Source organism: Apis mellifera, linkage group LG9 (genome assembly GCF_003254395.2).
Source record: "Apis mellifera strain DH4 linkage group LG9, Amel_HAv3.1, whole genome shotgun sequence".
In the NCBI taxonomy this organism is placed as follows: domain Eukaryota; kingdom Metazoa; phylum Arthropoda; class Insecta; order Hymenoptera; family Apidae; genus Apis; species Apis mellifera.
In genome coordinates, this window is record NC_037646.1 from 11,456,135 (window position 1) to 11,474,639 (window position 18,505).

Here is an 18,505-nt window from a genome sequence, read left to right on the forward strand (position 1 = left end):
TATAAAAATCCGTAATTGAAAAAATTTGACTGGATTGTTGTTACATAGCACGATAAAGTGGATCGGATATTTTTACTATTAAAGGGAAAAATACGTCGATCTATAGAGAGTTTTTAAAAATAACAATCCAGCCCTCTCATAGTCGAAGAAAAGTGGGGATCGGATGTGAAAGTGTTGTGTATATGAGAGATACGTATTCGAGAGATTCGATGATGTATGATTTATAAAAAAAAAAAAAAAGGTGGGATAAAAATTGACGATGAATCTGTTTCTGTTTCAGGAGCACCCTTTCGAAGGGTAAGAAAGAAGTGAGTTGTTGGTCCGATTGACAAAATGACGACCGACATCTCGGTGGTGCGCGGGGGTTGGGACCCGACGCTACAACAAGAGATTGTCGATGAGTACGAATACGACGGGGGAAACTCGAGTTCGAGACTTTTCGAACGTTCACGGATCAAAGCTTTAGCTGGTACGCTCGACCGTTCCTGTCTTCTCTTTATTTTTATAGCCTTTCGACGAGAGGCTCGCTCGCTCGCTCGCTCGCTCAAGGACGAATTTGCCATTTTCTGTACCACGTGCCGTCGTAATTAGGATTATAAAATTTTTTGCTCGCGATAATTCTGACGCGTTCCGACAACTGCCCAAGGATCCGTGTGTTATATATTTAAAATTGTAAAGATAAATTTATACACCGAGGCATCGAATAACGAAATTATTAATTATCGATACAAATATTTTTTGTTTTATAAACTCGTGAAATTTTAGTTTACATTCATCGTAGAAAATTCTCTTCGTTAGAAAAATATATATATATATTTCGAAGTAAATCACTCGTAAAGATTGTAGTGAAAAAAAGATTGAAATATCGAAGATAAAAAGAAGGAGAATAAAGCGATAAAGCCTTCGATTTGAAAAAAATAAAGATAAAATAAAATTTTTTTTTATAATCTTACGTTTTGAATACGTTGGTTCGATTTCAGGTGAACGTGAATTGGTACAAAAAAAGACTTTCCAAAAATGGGTCAACTCCCACTTGGTTCGATGCTCTTGCCGGATCGGGGACTTGTACGTCGATCTCCGCGACGGGAAAATGCTGATCAAGCTTCTCGAGATCCTCTCCGGGGAACGGTTGCCGCGACCGACGAAAGGGAAAATGCGGATCCACTGTTTGGAGAACGTGGACAAGGCGTTGCAATTCCTACGCGAGCAACGCGTCCACTTGGAAAACATGGGCTCGCACGACATAGTGGATGGAAATCCGCGATTATCCCTAGGCCTCATTTGGACCATAATCTTGCGATTCCAGATACAGGATATCACGATCGAGGAGACGGATAATCAGGAAACGAAATCGGCCAAGGACGCGCTTCTTCTCTGGTGCCAGATGAAAACCGCCGGTTACCATAACGTGAACGTGAGGAATTTCACGACTTCTTGGCGCGACGGGTTGGCGTTCAACGCCATCATTCACAAACACCGGCCAGATTTGATCCAGTTCGAGAAACTGTCCAAGTCGAACGCCATATACAACTTGAACAACGCGTTCAACGTGGCCGAGGACAAGCTCGGTCTGACGAAACTTTTGGACGCGGAGGATATTTTCGTGGACCATCCGGACGAGAAATCGATCATCACTTACGTGGTCACGTATTACCATTACTTCTCCAAGATGAAACAGGAGACGGTGCAAGGTAAAAGGATAGGCAAAGTGGTCGGCATTGCAATGGAGAACGATCGCATGATACACGAGTACGAGAGCCTGACCAGCGATCTGTTGCGTTGGATCGAGGGTACTATAGAGGCGTTGGGCGACCGCCGATTTGCCAATTCGTTGGTGGGTGTCCAGTCTCAGCTTTCCCAATTCTCCAACTACCGAACCGTGGAGAAACCGCCCAAGTTCGTCGAGAAGGGGAACCTCGAGGTGTTGCTGTTCACCTTGCAGTCGAAGATGCGCGCGAACAATCAGAAACCGTACACGCCCAAGGAGGGGAAGATGATCTCGGACATAAACAAGGCGTGGGAGAGGTTGGAGAAGGCGGAGCACGAGCGCGAGCTAGCCCTTCGGGAGGAGTTGATCCGCCAGGAGAAGTTGGAGCAATTGGCGGCGAGGTTCAATCGGAAGGCGAGCATGAGGGAGACCTGGCTGTCCGAGAACCAGCGCCTCGTCTCCCAGGACAATTTCGGCTTCGACTTGGCGGCCGTCGAGGCGGCGGCGAAGAAGCACGAGGCCATCGAGACGGACATCTTCGCGTACGAGGAGCGGGTCCAGGCCGTGATGGCCGTCTCCCAGGAACTCGAGGCAGAGAATTACCACGACATAGAGCGCATCAACGCCCGAAAGGACAACGTGCTCAGACTGTGGAATTACTTGTTGGAGCTGCTCCGCGCGAGGAGGATGAGGCTGGAGCTGTCCCTCCAGCTGCAGCAAAACTTCCAAGAGATGTTGTACATCCTCGACAGCATGGAGGAGATAAAGATGCGCCTGTTGACCGACGATTACGGGAAACACTTGATGGGCGTGGAGGATCTGTTGCAGAAGCACTCCCTGGTCGAGGCCGATATCAACGTGTTGGGGGAGAGGGTGAAGGCGGTGGTGCAACAGAGCCAGAGATTCCTCGACCACGGGGAGGGATACAGGCCTTGCGACCCGGCGATCATAGTGGAGCGCGTGCAACAACTCGAGGACGCTTACGCCGAGCTGGTACGATTGGCGGTGGAGAGGAGGGCCAGGCTGGAGGAGTCTCGAAAGTTGTGGCAATTCTACTGGGACATGGCCGACGAGGAGAATTGGATAAAGGAGAAGGAGCAGATAGTGTCCACCGGGGACATCGGCCACGACTTGACCACGATAAACCTCCTCCTGTCCAAGCACAAAGCGCTCGAGAACGAGATCCAATCCCACGAGCCCCAACTGATGTCCGTGGCAGCGGTCGGGGACGAGTTGGTCCGCCAGAAACACTTCGGCTCGGACAGGATCCAGGAGAGGCTTCACGAGATCCTGGGCATGTGGAATCACCTGTTGGATCTGGCTGCATTCAGAAGGAAACGATTGGAGGAGGCGGTCGACTACCACCAGTTGTTCGCCGACGCGGACGACATAGACATTTGGATGCTGGACACGTTGCGGCTAGTCTCGTCCGAGGACGTCGGCAGGGACGAGGCCAACGTGCAGTCGTTGCTGAAGAAGCACAAGGACGTGACGGACGAGCTGAAGAATTACGCAGCCACCATCGACCAACTCCATCAACAGGCCTCGTCCCTCGGCGAGCAGGACGCCAAGTCGCCCGAGGTGTTGGAGAGGCTCGCCTCCATCGACTCCAGGTACAAGGAGTTGATGGAGCTCGCCAAGCTTCGAAAGCAGAGGCTGTTGGACGCGTTGTCGTTGTACAAGTTGTTCAGCGAGTCGGACGGCGTGGAGCAGTGGATAGGGGAGAAGAATCGGATGCTGGAGACGATGGTCCCCGCCAAGGATATCGAGGACGTGGAGATAATGAAGCACAGGTACAACGGGTTCGAGAAGGAGATGTACGCGAACGCGTCCCGCGTCGCAGTGGTGAATCAACTGGCCAGGCAGTTGTTGCACGTCGAGCATCCAAACTCGGAGCAGATCGTGGCGCGGCAGAACGAGCTGAACCAGAAGTGGGCCGAGCTGAGGGAGAAGGCGGAGAACAAGAGGGACGAGTTGAACTCGGCCCACGGGGTGCAGACGTTCCACATCGAGTGCCGGGAGACCGTGTCCTGGATCGAGGACAAGAAACGCATCCTCCAGCAGACGGACAGCCTGGAGATGGATCTGACCGGGGTGATGACGTTGCAGCGCAGATTGAGCGGGATGGAGCGCGACTTGGCCGCGATCCAGGCGAAGCTGGACGCGTTGGAGATGGAGGCGCAGAATATCCAGCAGCAGAACCTCGAGGATCCCGAGGTGATCAAGGGAAGGATCGACCAGATACACACGATATGGGAGCAATTGACGCAGATGTTGAAGGAGCGGGACGCGAAACTCGAGGAGGCGGGCGACCTGCACAGATTCCTCAGGGATCTGGACCACTTCCAGGCGTGGTTGACCAAGACCCAGACCGACGTGGCGAGCGAGGACACGCCAACTACGTTGGCAGACGCTGAGAAACTGTTGACCCAACACCAGAACATCAAGGAGGAGATCGACAATTACACGGACGATTACCAGAAGATGATGGAGTACGGGGAGAGGTTGACGAGCGAGGCCGGGGACGGCGACACCCAGTACATGTTCCTCAGGGAGAGGTTGAACGCTCTGAAGATGGGCTGGGAGGAGTTGCACCAGATGTGGGTGAACAGGAAGATCCTGCTGTCCAATTCCCTCAACTTGCAGATATTCGACCGCGACGCTCGCCAGGCAGAGGTGCTTTTGTCCCAGCAAGAGCACATTCTCGCCAAGGATGAAACTCCGGCCAATTTCGAGCAGGCCGAGCACATGATTAAACGGCACGAGGCGTTCATGACCACGATGGACGCGAACGACGAGAAGATCAATTCCGTGGTCCAGTACGCTGGACGGCTTGTCGACGAGGGACACTTCGCGGCCGACAAAGTCAAGAGGAAGGCGGAGAGCATCAACGAGCGACGCCGTATAAACCGGGAGAAGGCGAACCAGTACATGGAGAAGCTGAAGGATCAGTTGCAGTTGCAGATGTTCCTGCAGGATTGCGAGGAGTTGGGCGAATGGGTGCAGGAGAAGCACATCACCGCCCAGGACGAGACTTACAGGAGCGCCAAGACCGTGCACAGCAAGTGGACCAGGCATCAGGCGTTCGAGGCTGAGATAGCGAGCAACAAGGATCGCTTGCAGCAGTTGCAACAGGCGGCCGAGGAGTTGATCCAACAGAAGCCAGACCTGGCCGAGATCATCAAGCCGAAGGTGGCCGAATTGGCCGATCAATTCGAGGAGCTCGAAACGACCACGCACGACAAAGGGGAACGATTGTTCGACGCGAATCGGGAGGTTCTCATCCACCAGACCTGCGACGACATCGACTCGTGGATGAACGAGTTGGAGAAGCAAATCGAGAGCACGGACACGGGATCAGATCTGGCCTCGGTCAACATCCTGATGCAGAAGCAACAGATGATCGAGACGCAGATGGCGGTGAAGGCGAGGCAGGTTACCGAGTTGGACAAACAGGCGGAGCACTTGCAGCGCACCGTGCCCGAGGACAAGATGGAGGAGATCAAGTGCAAGAAGGAGAAGGTGGCCCAGAGGTTTGCCCAGTTGAAGGCGCCGTTGATCGACAGGCAGCGCCAGTTGGAGAAGAAGAAGGAGGCGTTCCAGTTCAGGCGGGACGTGGAGGACGAGAAGCTGTGGATAGCCGAGAAGATGCCGCAGGCGACCAGCACCGAGTACGGGAACTCGTTGTTCAACGTGCACATGCTGAAGAAGAAGAATCAATCTTTGCGCACCGAGATAGAGAATCACGAGCCGAGGATCAATCTGGTTTGCAACAACGGGCAGAAGCTGATAGACGAAGGGCACGAGGACAGCCCCGAGTTCCAGAAGCTGATATCCGAGCTGACCGAGAAGTGGAAGGAGTTGAAGCACGCGGTGGACGACAGGAACAAGCACCTCCTTCAGAACGAGAAGGCGCAGCAATACTTCTTCGACGCGACGGAGGCGGAATCTTGGATGAGCGAGCAGGAGTTGTACATGATGGTCGAGGATCGCGGCAAGGACGAGATCTCTGCCCAGAATCTGATGAAGAAGCACGAGTCTTTGGAGCACGCGGTCGAAGATTACGCGGAGACTATTCGCCAATTGGGCGAAACTGCCAGGCAATTGATCAACGATCAACACCCGCTAGGCGATCAGATAGCCGTGAAACAATCCCAGGTGGACAAGCTGTACGCAGGCCTGAAGGATCTGGCCGGTGAACGGAGGGCCAAGTTGGACGAGGCGCTTCAGTTGTTCATGCTGAACAGGGAGGTGGACGATCTGGAACAGTGGATCGCCGAGAGGGAATTGGTCGCTGGAAGCCACGAGTTGGGCCAAGATTACGACCACGTGACGCTCCTCTGGGAAAGGTTCAAGGAGTTCGCGCGGGACACGGAGGCGATAGGGTCGGAGAGAGTGGCGGCCGTGAACGGGATCGCGGATTCCCTGATAGCGACCGGCCACTCGGACGCTGCCACGATCGCCGAATGGAAGGACGGGTTGAACGAGGTGTGGCAGGATTTGTTGGAATTGATCGAGACGCGTACGCAGATGTTGCAAGCCAGCCGAGAGTTGCACAAATTCTTCCACGATTGCAAAGACGTGCTTGGAAGAATATTGGAGAAGCAGAACGCGATGTCGGACGAGTTGGGCCGGGACGCCGGCTCCGTTTCAGCCCTGCAACGGAAACACGCCAATTTCATGCAGGATTTGTCCACGTTGCAAAGCCAGGTGACCCAGATACAAGAGGAGTCCGCCAAGTTGCAGGCGAGTTACGCGGGGGACAAGGCTAGGGAGATAACGAATCGCGAGGGAGAGGTGGTCGCCGCGTGGAACAACCTTCAGTCGTTGTGCGACGCCAGGAGGACCAAGTTGGAGGACACCGGTGATCTGTTCCGATTCTTCAACATGGTCAGAACACTTATGATTTGGATGGACGACGTGGTCCGCCAGATGAACACCTCGGAGAAGCCTCGAGACGTGGCCGGGGTTGAGCTGCTCATGAACAATCATCAAAGTTTGAAAGCCGAGATAGACGCCAGGGAGGATAACTTGATGGCGTGCATCAATCTTGGAAAAGATTTGCTGGCTAGAAATCATTACGCGAGCAGCCAGATCAAAGAGAAATTGGCAGCTCTGACGGATCATAGAAACGCCTTGTTGCATAGATGGGAGGAACGCTGGGAGAATTTGCAACTGAGTAAATATTTTATTACAATATTTTCGTTGAAGGTAAATAAACTTGTTGACACACCTCTCGTTAACGTGTAACGTGTTTCTTACAGTTTTGGAGGTGTATCAATTCGCAAGAGACGCTGCGGTTGCCGAAGCGTGGTTGATCGCCCAAGAACCGTACCTTATGAGCCAAGAGCTTGGCGTAAGTAATTTGGAATAATTTCTCTAACGTGTGATCATCGTTTAAATTATTATTAACTGAACGTGTAATTGTTGTAGCACACGATCGACGAAGTGGAGAACCTGATCAAGAAACACGAAGCGTTCGAAAAATCGGCAGCCGCGCAGGAAGAAAGGTTTAGTGCCTTGCATCGACTCACTACGGTCAGTGTTTTTCCATCCCTTTATTAAAAATTACAGATATCTTATTCGTGAAACGAATATATTCGATGAAAATTCCTGCGTGTTGCAGTTTGAGTTGAAGGAAATGAAGAGGAGGGAACAAGAACGGGAAGAAGAGGAAAGACGCAAGAAAGAGGAGGCCGCGGCAGCCGAGGCAGCTCGATTAGCTAAAGCAACGCCTGTAACTAGTCCAGACGAACCACCTAGCGAGAGGTATTTTTTAAACTGCTTCTTTTTTTTTTATTTAAAAATAAAAATAGTTTAATAAGAAAGAAGCTATTACAGTAATGAAATTATAGAATTTGAATTGATAATTGAGTAATAAAATTAGAATGCAATCAAATTGGATGTAAATATAGTAAAGTAAGAATATAATTTTTGTGGAAACAGAGCAGAAGCAGAGGGTGTACCAAGTGGGGAACGTCCAACTGGAGAAGATGAGTCGCATGGTAAGATGATAAAACGTATGCATAATATTTTGAAAAGTAATTTGACAAGAGTGCCATATAAGTTGCATTTTAATACGTTAAAGGATAACGATAATTTATTCAAAAGACTAATTATGATATCGAATAAAAAGATTAATTTTCTTGAATGTTTTTTTTTCTCGTGTTTTAAAATGATTCTCTGAGAAAATTTCAAATCAAACGGGCTCCGACAGAGACCTTTATTCGGCTATATAAAATTAATAGAAATGTTCTTTTTTCTTTCTTTCTTTCTTTTTTTTTTTTTTTTTTTTTTTGTTCCACTAATACAATATTGTATTGTACAAGTTTGCTTTCCACGTATTTTTGTACACTTAACTCTTAGGCGACTGGTTTTACAAACTGGTTTGTTTGGATAAGCATGAAATTGCTAACAGCACGTTTATTTTTGCCTTTCTCTTTTTCCAACCTATTGTCAACATTGTGGCTCCGTCCCGTTTGAAAATCCTGGTGTTCCTGATTATTAATCCTTTCCTGAACGCACCTTTAAATGCGGCACGGAATGCACAATCCACAGTGGCACCTCGCAAGGCTTCTACACGTACACCACAGCCTCAAGACAAGCCCAAGGAAGGTGAGTGTCCTGATGAAATGAATATCGCCAATTTTGCACTCGATATTTTATTATAAAATGATTATTATTGTTAAAAAAAACTTATTATATTTTTTTCATATTCATATAGCGTATTGTTTACATCATTTAATTATCGCATCATCATTTTTATTGCATTGTCTGTTAATTTTTTTATAATCATATTCTCTCTCTCTCTCTCTTTTTTACAATTCATTTTAATATCATTTGTCTTTCTCATTGTGGCTAATGAGTGCAAAGGGTTAAAAATCTTTTTCAGGATGAACAGAAATCATTTTATATATATATATAATAATATATATGTACTAATTTTAATTATTCATTTCTTTAATAGCATCACTTCATTGAATATCAGTATATTCTCTTTTGATTTATTAAAAATCAATAATCAAGCTTTTTCAAAATGTTTTAACACAACTTTGTATTCATCCCGTTTTACTCTTATTCCGCAAACGAGAATCTGGTATTTGATGATTGAATTGCACTTTATATATAGATCCTGCTATATCGATCCTTTAAGCTGGTGATGGAGCATAAAATTAAATCATCTGGCATCATCTGATTTACGGCAGATCGGTTTTCTTTCTTTCCATCGTGGAAATATTTAATTCGAATTGTGTAATAATATTTACAACGAGTAATTTTACGCAAGCTAAACTTATAAATATTTTTCTCGGCAAAAAGGAGGGGAGGGGAGAGAAAAAAATGTCTTCGATTCAATTTTTACACAATTCGAGTTAAATGATAAATTTCACTGATGATCTTTGTGTCTTTCAGCATATTCTTAGGCCAATTACTTCTGCCTTTCGCTATAATCGATAAGCTGTGTTCATTTACTTGCTTTTATTAACTGTTTTTAGCAGGTGATGGAGACATTCTACCCGAGACAAAGTGACTTATTTATGTAGAAAAATTATTAATAATGATATTTATTCAAATATAACATCAGGAAAGTTTGTTAATATTGCAATCTAATCGTTGAAATATTTCACGATTTTATTTGATTATATTAAATAAATTCTATTCTTATACAATAATCGAATACAATGATTTTTGCAAAAATATAGGTTAAAATCAATTTCACGAATTGAAATCGTGTTTTTCGATTAAAAAATTTATTTCGAATTTATAATTCGAAAGGTAAGCACACACCGGTGATCACTTAAAAACTTAATTTATTTATTCTAACGATTCTGAAATTTCAAAATATGCTTGTGCGTGTGCGTGCATCTTTCCTTCCGAATAACGGATGCTTGTTCATTCGTTCGTTTTCGACCATGTTGTTTCGTTTGTGTTATTAACTTCTATTATTAATTTCTCATCTTATTACATCCACAAGTACGCATCGACAAGCTTCAAAAACATTATTCATCATATATAAATGTTCTTTCACTTATTTTTAACATAAATAACGTAAGAGATACGACGTTCGGTATCTCGACATCTCGCTTCCATCGAGAGTTATCTTTCTCGCTCTGAATATCCGTTTTCAAAGTATAGCATGTTAAAATTGGTGTGATGGTGTATAGTGCATGTTCAGAAACCTGCGCGTCTATCCACGCGAGGAGAAGCAACGCCACCTGCCACCTCTTCGAAACCTCCGCAAGGTCTATCTAGTCCAACAAGTAAGTTCATTTCAAGGATTAATTATTCTCTTCATTCATCCATTCATTCACGATAAAAGGAAGGTCGTATCAAAAAAAAAAAATTAATCAGATTAATCCACGATAATACAACGATATATATATATAATCATCATCATTGGCATGAATCTGTTCGAAAAGATTTCATCGAAACGGTTAATTTCATAATTTGAAAAGAAGCGCAAGATAAATGTGACAAAAGAGAAATATATATATAAGAAGAAGACGCTCTTTTCTTACAATTAAAAGAAAATTATAGAAAAACGTAGTGTAAAAAGTGTTGTATTGCGTCGGAATATCATGTGGTAAAATAATTCAAATTCTCTTTTAATTTATCCTTCGGCCCAGCGGGACAAGTGGCCCCGAATTCGTCCACGAATTTACACCCCTCGACGATCCTTAGAGTCTCGTCGACTGAACGAGATGTACAGATTTCATTGATCATTATATATCGAATCAATTGCTTTTTGTCGATAACGAACAATGCTTTCTGGGATATCCCCTCCTTAGCATCGAGAACACCGTACAATTTCGATATATTGTGATTCTTGTCGGATAAAATTGGTATGTTCAATTCGCCCAGTCCGCCCTGTTTCCGCGGCGTGATGGTCCATGCTAAATGCGCGTACACGGAGTCTGTAGAAATAGCAACTACATCGCAACCTGTTTGCAATTTGAAATGAAATTAGATTTAGATTTTCTTCTCATTTTTTTTTTTTTTTTTAATCTAATTCGAGTTGAGCGTATAGAAAATAAGAAAATAATTCATCATTTATATTATTATTATTATTATTATTATTTTAATCGTTACACGAGTGAAAAAAAATAATGTGTACCCAATTTATTGAACTCCTCGATGCGATCACTGAATTGTATCATTTCCGTCGGGCATATAAAGGTGAAGTCGTAGGGATAAAACAGCATTATCAAGTACTTCTCCTCGTACTGTTTTAAAGATATTTCACGTAATTTTAATTCAACTACTGCAATGCCTGACCAAGCTGGCGCTACGGTCATCAACGCGGGTATCATCTGTACACCCGTTACACGCATCTTTTCCGGTTGATCTTTGTAACAGATATCGGACGTTTCTATCGTGGTTTTTAACATCGGGTCAAAAACTGCCGTCATCTTGAGTTATAGGAGATAAAATAGGATCTTATAAAAGTTAAAAAAAGGTTTCTTTGCGTACAACGTGAATGTTGGCAAATATTATCCCTGGTAACGGAAACAAAAGTTGGGAGAGAGAGGAGAGACAGAGTTACTTTCGATATTTCGATTCTCGACTACTTTCATGCAAACTCTTATTAATTATTCGTTCTGAATATTTCTGATTTTCTGATTGATAGCAACGACGAAAGAAATTTTTTTTTTTTTTTCAAAAGATGAGATAGACGATTTGGTAGAATTTCGAGATTATTTTTCTCAAAGACCAGCTTTAAAAAGAAAAAGCTTCGAAGATCGATTCCTTTTCGCCATAATTTGATAAAAAAGTAGATCTCGCATGGGCATGTTGCATGAGCAGCGAAAAGATTTCCACGAATTTAACAAATTCTCGCCTTCTATTCTTCCTTTTCATCATAATTATATATATATATATAAAATAAAGATAGGCTCTCGATGTGACGTGTAAGTAGCTAATAACATAATCGCGCGTGTTGCGTGTGTCGTGTTGAAAGCTCCTAAAGGTGGAAGCGGAAGCGAGTCTGGTACTTTAAGACGTAAGGAACGTAGTCGCAGCAAGTCGCCGTTCAGAAGCTTCCGTTGGAGAAAATCCGCCAAGTCGCCGAGTTTAGATCGCAGTGGCGTGAGTGATGATGAACGCAGCATTTCTGGTAAGCGATTCTATTCACACATCGGCCACACGTTGGAGCTTCTCTTATTTTACCATCGCCTTACTTACAATAATTTTTAAATAATCACCAATAATAATATTTTCTCTAAAGTTTATTAAATAATTTTAATCAAGGAATTAACATTAGCCGATTAAAATATAATATAATATATTATTTTATCTAGGTAAAGGTGGTGAAAAAAAAGACGGATCGAAGAAAACGTTAAACTTACTTTTTTTTACTTTTCAGCGTTTTACGATCCCAGAAGGATCCTAAGAAAGCGTTTCCTTTGTTCTTCCTGAATTGTGTATTGCGTGTGTATTGCGCGTGCGTATGCGCGTGCGTATGACGTCTCGAGCACGTGTACGAGGGATGTGTCGAGAATGGAATGTGTTAAGAATCTGGGCTATGGAAACTATTAATAATGTATGCATCCCACTAATCACGCGTGATCGGAATCAAGTTTGCGATTGACGATTGTATCTCGTATGCGTGTACACGTTTGGGTGGCTGAATCGCATTTCAGCGATCGTTTATAACCTCTAATCTAACGATTAACCGTTTCGCTCCTCCTACTCGAGATGGATCTCTTTCACTGAATGTATAATTATATTTGCAACCTGTGTTGTACGTCCGGAAGGAAATTGGATGTTATGTAACGTAGATTATCTCTTCCTTCTCTTTGATCCTTTGAGTTTTATTTTAATTTCGAGGTAGCGTAGTTTCGTTCATGGATTATCAATTTTGCCCCTCTTTAAAATTGGATTCAATTTTACAGAACAACGAAGTCCCACCGACGATGAATTCGAAGGCGTATTGCAACGGAAGCACGAATGGGAGAGTACAACGAAGAAAGCGTCTAATCGATCTTGGCACAAGGTGTACATGGTTGTACGTGGACAAAGCTTGTTTGTATATACGGACCAAAAATCGTACAAGGCAGCGCCTGATCAACCGTACAAGGGAGAATCTCCTCTCGATCTCAGAGGAGCTACTATTACCGTGGCGAGTGATTATACTAAGAAGAAACACGTCTTCCGAGTAAAGTGAGTTCTACCTGTATTCTTGACCGCACAAACGGATAGACAAATTTATATCTTTTTGATCTATTTGTCCGGTTGTTACTTTCTTAGGTTATGTTCTAGAGGTTATGTTCGTTATTATTTACGTTGTATGATTTTATAAAAAGAGAAGAACGAGAATGTAAAATTTCGTATAATTTTTTTAGGTCACAAAGCGGATCAGATTTCCTATTTCAGGCTAAAGATGATTCTGAAATGAACGAATGGGTTACCGTGTTGAATCAAGCGGCACAAGGTACATCAGGCGCGGGCACATCCAGGGCGCACACTTTGCCCGCGCCCACGCAAGCCGAAACTAAACGACGTAGTTTCTTCACTCTCAAGAAAAAGTGAGTCTCTCGTTAGAAGTATGTGAAACATTCGGAAAAAAAAAAAGAAAGAAAAGGGTGACCGCGTGCGATGACGTGACGTCGACATATCACGTAATATAAAAAGACGACAAAGTTCATGGAATTCGATACGAAACGAGGATTTATTTATAGTCGAGAAGCTTTTTGCCCGTTCAATCCTTTCTTCTTTGCTTTTAATCATCGTTTCATTTTTAAATTAATTTACATCAATTTCATAAAAGAAAAGTTCTTTCATATTGTTCCCTTCGTGCTGATGATTTTTTTTTTTAAATCACTTTCATTTATCTATTTATTACGAGTGCTGTGACAATTGTTAACGTGAATTGTTGTAAGCATTGTTAATTGCTCGTAATGGATATTACAAGGTGTGTATGTTAAACCATGGACTTTCTAACATTTTTTTCCTTTTTTCTTGCATTAATCATCCATAATGATCTAATTTTTCGTTAGCATTTCGCCATCGAGTGCGTTTGAGAGTAAAGTAAAAAACGAAGACCCGATTAAATACCGTGTTCGAAGCTGTAGGTATTTTAATATATATATATATATTTTGTTCCTTTTTTCTCGATATTCATTGTTCATCGTTATATCGAGTAGCAGGATCACCTCGGAAATTATTATATGATTGTTCGAAAGATTCGAGGTTTTCCCATGTTTCATTTCCATCTCACGATAATACGTTTAAAACGCTGGCAGACATTTTTCCATTTCATTCGATCACATTTGCATATTTTATCATATTTTAGAAAAGCCAAAAAGTAGAAAGTGTGAAACCAATGAACTGTAAGAAAACAGTACACAATTGGAACAACATTTAGAGAGATTGCGGTGAGTCGCATAAACAATCATTAGATCATTTTTTTACCGTCGTACTACTGCACGATTTTCATTGATCATCGTTTAACCAGTTGTATTTCTCTCTCTCTCCTTCTGTTACACTTTTTGATTTCATTATTTTTTTTTTTTTTTTTTTTTTTTTCTCTCCATTTATTAGTACATCTCGAGAGGTACAAGAGGAATGTTCTTCCAATTGTGAATGCGGAATGATATATATTTATAAGTTCTCTATAAAGATGAGAACTATATACATACAGTGCTTAACTGTGTTTCATATGCACGCCTATATAAGGTTCCTTTCATTCAAGTCGCTAATTACAGTTATGTCTCGTTATCCGTTATATGTATATATTTTTTTGAAAAAAATCTTTAATCTATAACAATCATTAATTATCAGAAATATATGTGATAATAATTTCTGAAGTAAAATTAGAAACTTTTAATGAATTTAATAAAAAAAGAATTGTTAATTGTTTACTTTACTTTCTATGGGTTTTTAATGTTAAAAGAAAATAATATTTTAAATTAAATTTAACGAAAGAATATATGTGATTGAGTATTGAAAAAAATTTTGATATTATGTGTTATTAATGAATTCAGAAATTATTGCATTTGAAGACTGTAGAATTTTATGAACTATATCACTTAATAGAGTCAAGGAATATTGATATATTTGAAAGTATAAATGTATATGGATCAAAGAGAAAGATTGAAAGCAAAGTGAAAAAAAAATATCGCATTCCATCAAGAAACAGTTTCACTTTTTTACAAAGTGAAACATTGCTGGTCAACGAAATGCAATGGATGATTATCATTCCTAAATGACAGCTGTACTTTAGCGACAAAACATTTCAACACTTCAAAAACCGAATATATATTTGGCTTATTCTAGAAAGTATACATAAAGAAGAGAAGAGAATATGAAACACAATCATTTTAATCGTGTCACCAAATCAAAGCTCAGTTCACAAGGTGCTTCTTATTCGCATTTTTCATTGCTTTTTCATGAAACGTTTCTTTCGTTCGCTCTAGTATCATGTAATGTTATTATTATCTATGCGTAGACACACATGATTTACTGTATATCATTGTTGGATTATATTGTGGCCATCCTTTTGTCATTGCTTCATTATATCATCATATATTATATCATTTGTTCACGCTTTTTTGCTGATCGGAAAAAAACTTTCAGAGAAACATCATCATCATCATCTTGGTTTTGAGTAAGATATAACACTGTTGGAGGTAAATTTTGGCTCTTCACGCGACATTTAGACGCGTGCAATTAAAAAGACAGAGCTGGTTCATGCATTAACTTACTTTAATTGTCCACATTTATGTGTGTAGCATCCGTATTTGCTCGTGTCATTGAGCGATAGTATAGCATTCATTTAGCAGCATCAGAAGATATTTTTAAAACGTAGTACTATTGTCTTCATATATAATACATGGTGGTCTATTTTAACTTATCCATTTTATTATTTTTAAATAATAAAAGATGTATAAATGAAACAATTTATTATGATTTAAATTGAATTAAATAATTTAAGAAAAATGGAAAGGTCAAAAATCGACTACACTGTGTTTATTGGATATTCAACACTTATTCTTGCCCAATATTATGTGAATATTAAATTTTAAAGAGGCTAGAGCGCTTTATTTTATTTTGTACATTTTAGAATTCATAGAAAATTGTATTTTAAATATGTTATTTGTTAAGGAATACATAATACATTTTTGATTACAACTTTTCTATTTTAAATGTAAGATTTGATTTCAAGATACACATATAATTTTTATTAAATTTTTTTTCAAAAAAGATGAATATTATTATTAACTTATACGTCGTAAATTTATATAAAAAGATAAATAAGAATAATTTAGCTCTACGCCTCATTTATAAAAAAGATTACCTGTTACATGTTAAAACTGTAACAGAACAGACACAACACACGCCTTCTCTACGCACGGTGCGTCAACACTTTTTTTAATTTAACGTTTGCTTTGTTTGCCAATTTTCAGCTAAACTGGAGCAGTGAAGTTCGGTATAAGCCGCTCAGCACAACACACACAGTTTAAAAGAAATGTTTCGTCGCTCTACGTGGTTAAAACAAATAATAATAATAATAATAATAATAAAAAAAAAGCAACGCTGATTATTAAAATTAGGAGACATACACGCGGACATGGTGTTTGAAAAAAAAAAAAAAAAAGAAAAAAGAAAAAAAAGAAAAGAAATGAATCGAAGGACAATTCAACTTGCTATTATAACATTCGTGTCGTTTTATGAAAATACGCCTATCATCTTCGAATATTATTCGCCAGAAAGAAAAAAAAAAAAAAAAGAAAAGAAAAAAAAAATTAATAGAAAATATTTCAGCAGCTGTCTGTATGTGTTTTCACGCGCGTGTAGGCCATTTTTAAAGTCTCTGATTGCGTTTTTTTAATTTTTTTAAAAAATTTTCGAACACACTTTGCAATATATTCGCTAGTTGAGAAAATGACACACACATACATACATACACACATTCGAATAATGTCCCACGTTAGCGTGATCGAGTTACTCGAAGAATATTGGATATTGATCGTCAAAATTAATTCTCCACTTTTTTTTTTTTTTTTTTTGGCATAATTGCATGGCAACGCAATAATGATAACACGATACAAGATAGATCCTGTAATTTAACCCTTTGCGCTCCAACGATGATTTCTTTCTTCGCCATCACTTGGATTGATGCGGCAACTTGAACGGCGACAATATTTATTTATCGATTTGATTTTTAAACGGATTTATTGTTAAATGGATAACATGCACAGAATTGGAAAATGAATTTGTATTCGAAAAATCTGCAGAACTGCAAGTATCTAGAATATATAAGTGAATTAGATTTTTTCAAACTATTATAGTGCGTGAAACAAATAATTATGTAATAAAAAAGTTAGAGGGAAAAGTACTATTACTCTATTTGCTTTGATAAACCGAGGATGCATCTTGCTTCATAAAATATTGAAAAAAAAAAAACAACAATATAGACTTTAATATTCATTAATTTTTTTTCCTTTATATATAAAGATATATAAAATATTAAAATATAAAAATTTTATGCGTTAATTTGTGCGTGAAATTATTATAAATTAATTGTAAGAAATTCCATCGAACGTGTGGATGGGAATCGTTTGGAGTTGCTGGTACGACCGAGCGAAAAATAGGCTTGGAGTGCGAAGGGTTAATATGTGGTATTTTATATTGTTTTTTTTTAATGTCATTAAGACGATCATTTGTCTTTGTAATTTTATTATTAATGTCATGTTGCTGCAAAAGTTCTCCAGATATTTGAAAGTGAAATAAGAATTCAATCTTGAATTCATGCTCATGTTTAAAATTACATATTGAAAGAAAATAATAATGAGTCAAATATGAAAAATGATCGACAAATGATCTGTCATCTGTTTTATCATAATATGTACTTGTTAATATTCCTTTCTACAATATTTTCTACATATATTTTATCTTTTTTAATATTTTAGATATTTCAATGTTGAAATAATGCTTTAAAAATTTAAGAAATAATGCCTTAGAATATATTTTATATTCTTGTTTTAATTGCAAGTTGTTGAAATGTTGAAATAATTGAAAAGTAAATTTTTTAATCTTTTTATATTATATTATATTATATTAGATAAAAGTTTAGGTAAAAATAAAAAATAAAATTACTTATATATAAGTTATAGAACTATATATACATTGTTTTTATTTTAGAAAGAACTTTTATATCAGAGCTTGTGCAGTGACTTGATATGCGACTTGTTGCTCGTCTTAAGAAGGAAAGAAGCGTTGTATAATTTATATAATTTATATAATTTTTGCCTTTGTTTCATCTATTGTAAACAGCTCAATTGCGTGATGCACGTTCATTTGCAACGACTGTACGTACACTTTCTCGCCCTGCACGTTTATTTTAATTTCATATTTCTCCGCAAACGATTCGTTTGCGTTTCGATAACTGCCATATATATATTTTTAAGCGGCACACTAACTTGGGACATAATATATATATAAATATATAAATATATAAATATTATATATAAATATAAATAAAAAATTAGCTTTAAAAAAATTGTTAAATATATGCTATGCCGCAAGGGATACGCATTGGAGGATTATAAAAAAAAAAAAAAAAAAAAAACGAATGGAACACACATTGTGTAATAATTTAAAGAATTTCCTCTTATATATGATCCTAAAAAATATCATGATTCTACGGAATTAAAAAAAGAAAGAAAGAAAGAGATATTTAATTGTTCTTTATAGATATTTCTGCGTGTGTGATACAGTTTTTATTGAGCGAGTTTTTATTAATTAGACAAGTTCAGAAACTCAGAATGATATTAAGATTCTGTTTGGAAGTATCTCGCT

General features: G+C 39.9%; 1 protein-coding gene and 1 pseudogene across 10 annotated transcripts in view; one reads left to right on the forward strand and one right to left on the reverse strand.

Annotated features, from left to right (window-relative positions):
• Positions 1-18,275, forward strand: part of LOC411744 (spectrin beta chain) — a 29,682-nt gene extending 11,407 nt beyond the window's left edge. The window contains exons 2-14 of one of the 10 annotated variants that reach the window (XR_003305321.1): positions 281-469; positions 981-6,887; positions 6,973-7,064; positions 7,142-7,246; positions 7,335-7,477; positions 7,655-7,713; positions 8,267-8,323; positions 9,871-9,966; positions 11,664-11,819; positions 12,598-12,865; positions 13,048-13,230; positions 13,998-14,079; positions 16,111-18,275. Coding sequence is in view for 2 of the 10 variants with exons in the window: in XM_006567391.3 (XP_006567454.1) it covers positions 334-469; positions 981-6,887; positions 6,973-7,064; positions 7,142-7,246; positions 7,335-7,477; positions 7,655-7,713; positions 8,267-8,323; positions 9,871-9,966; positions 11,664-11,819; positions 12,598-12,865; positions 13,048-13,230; positions 16,111-16,114 (7,206 nt within the window). In the remaining 8 variants the exon portion in view is untranslated. The remainder of the gene's footprint in view (positions 1-280; positions 470-980; positions 6,888-6,972; positions 7,065-7,141; positions 7,247-7,334; positions 7,478-7,654; positions 7,714-8,266; positions 8,324-9,870; positions 9,967-11,663; positions 11,820-12,597; positions 12,866-13,047; positions 13,231-13,997; positions 14,080-16,110) is intronic. The other 9 variants (XR_003305325.1, XR_003305323.1, XR_003305322.1 and 6 more) reach the window with 9 other exon arrangements.
• Positions 10,721-11,193, reverse strand: LOC113218986 (annotated as a pseudogene).
• Positions 18,276-18,505: the final 230 nt, after the last annotated feature.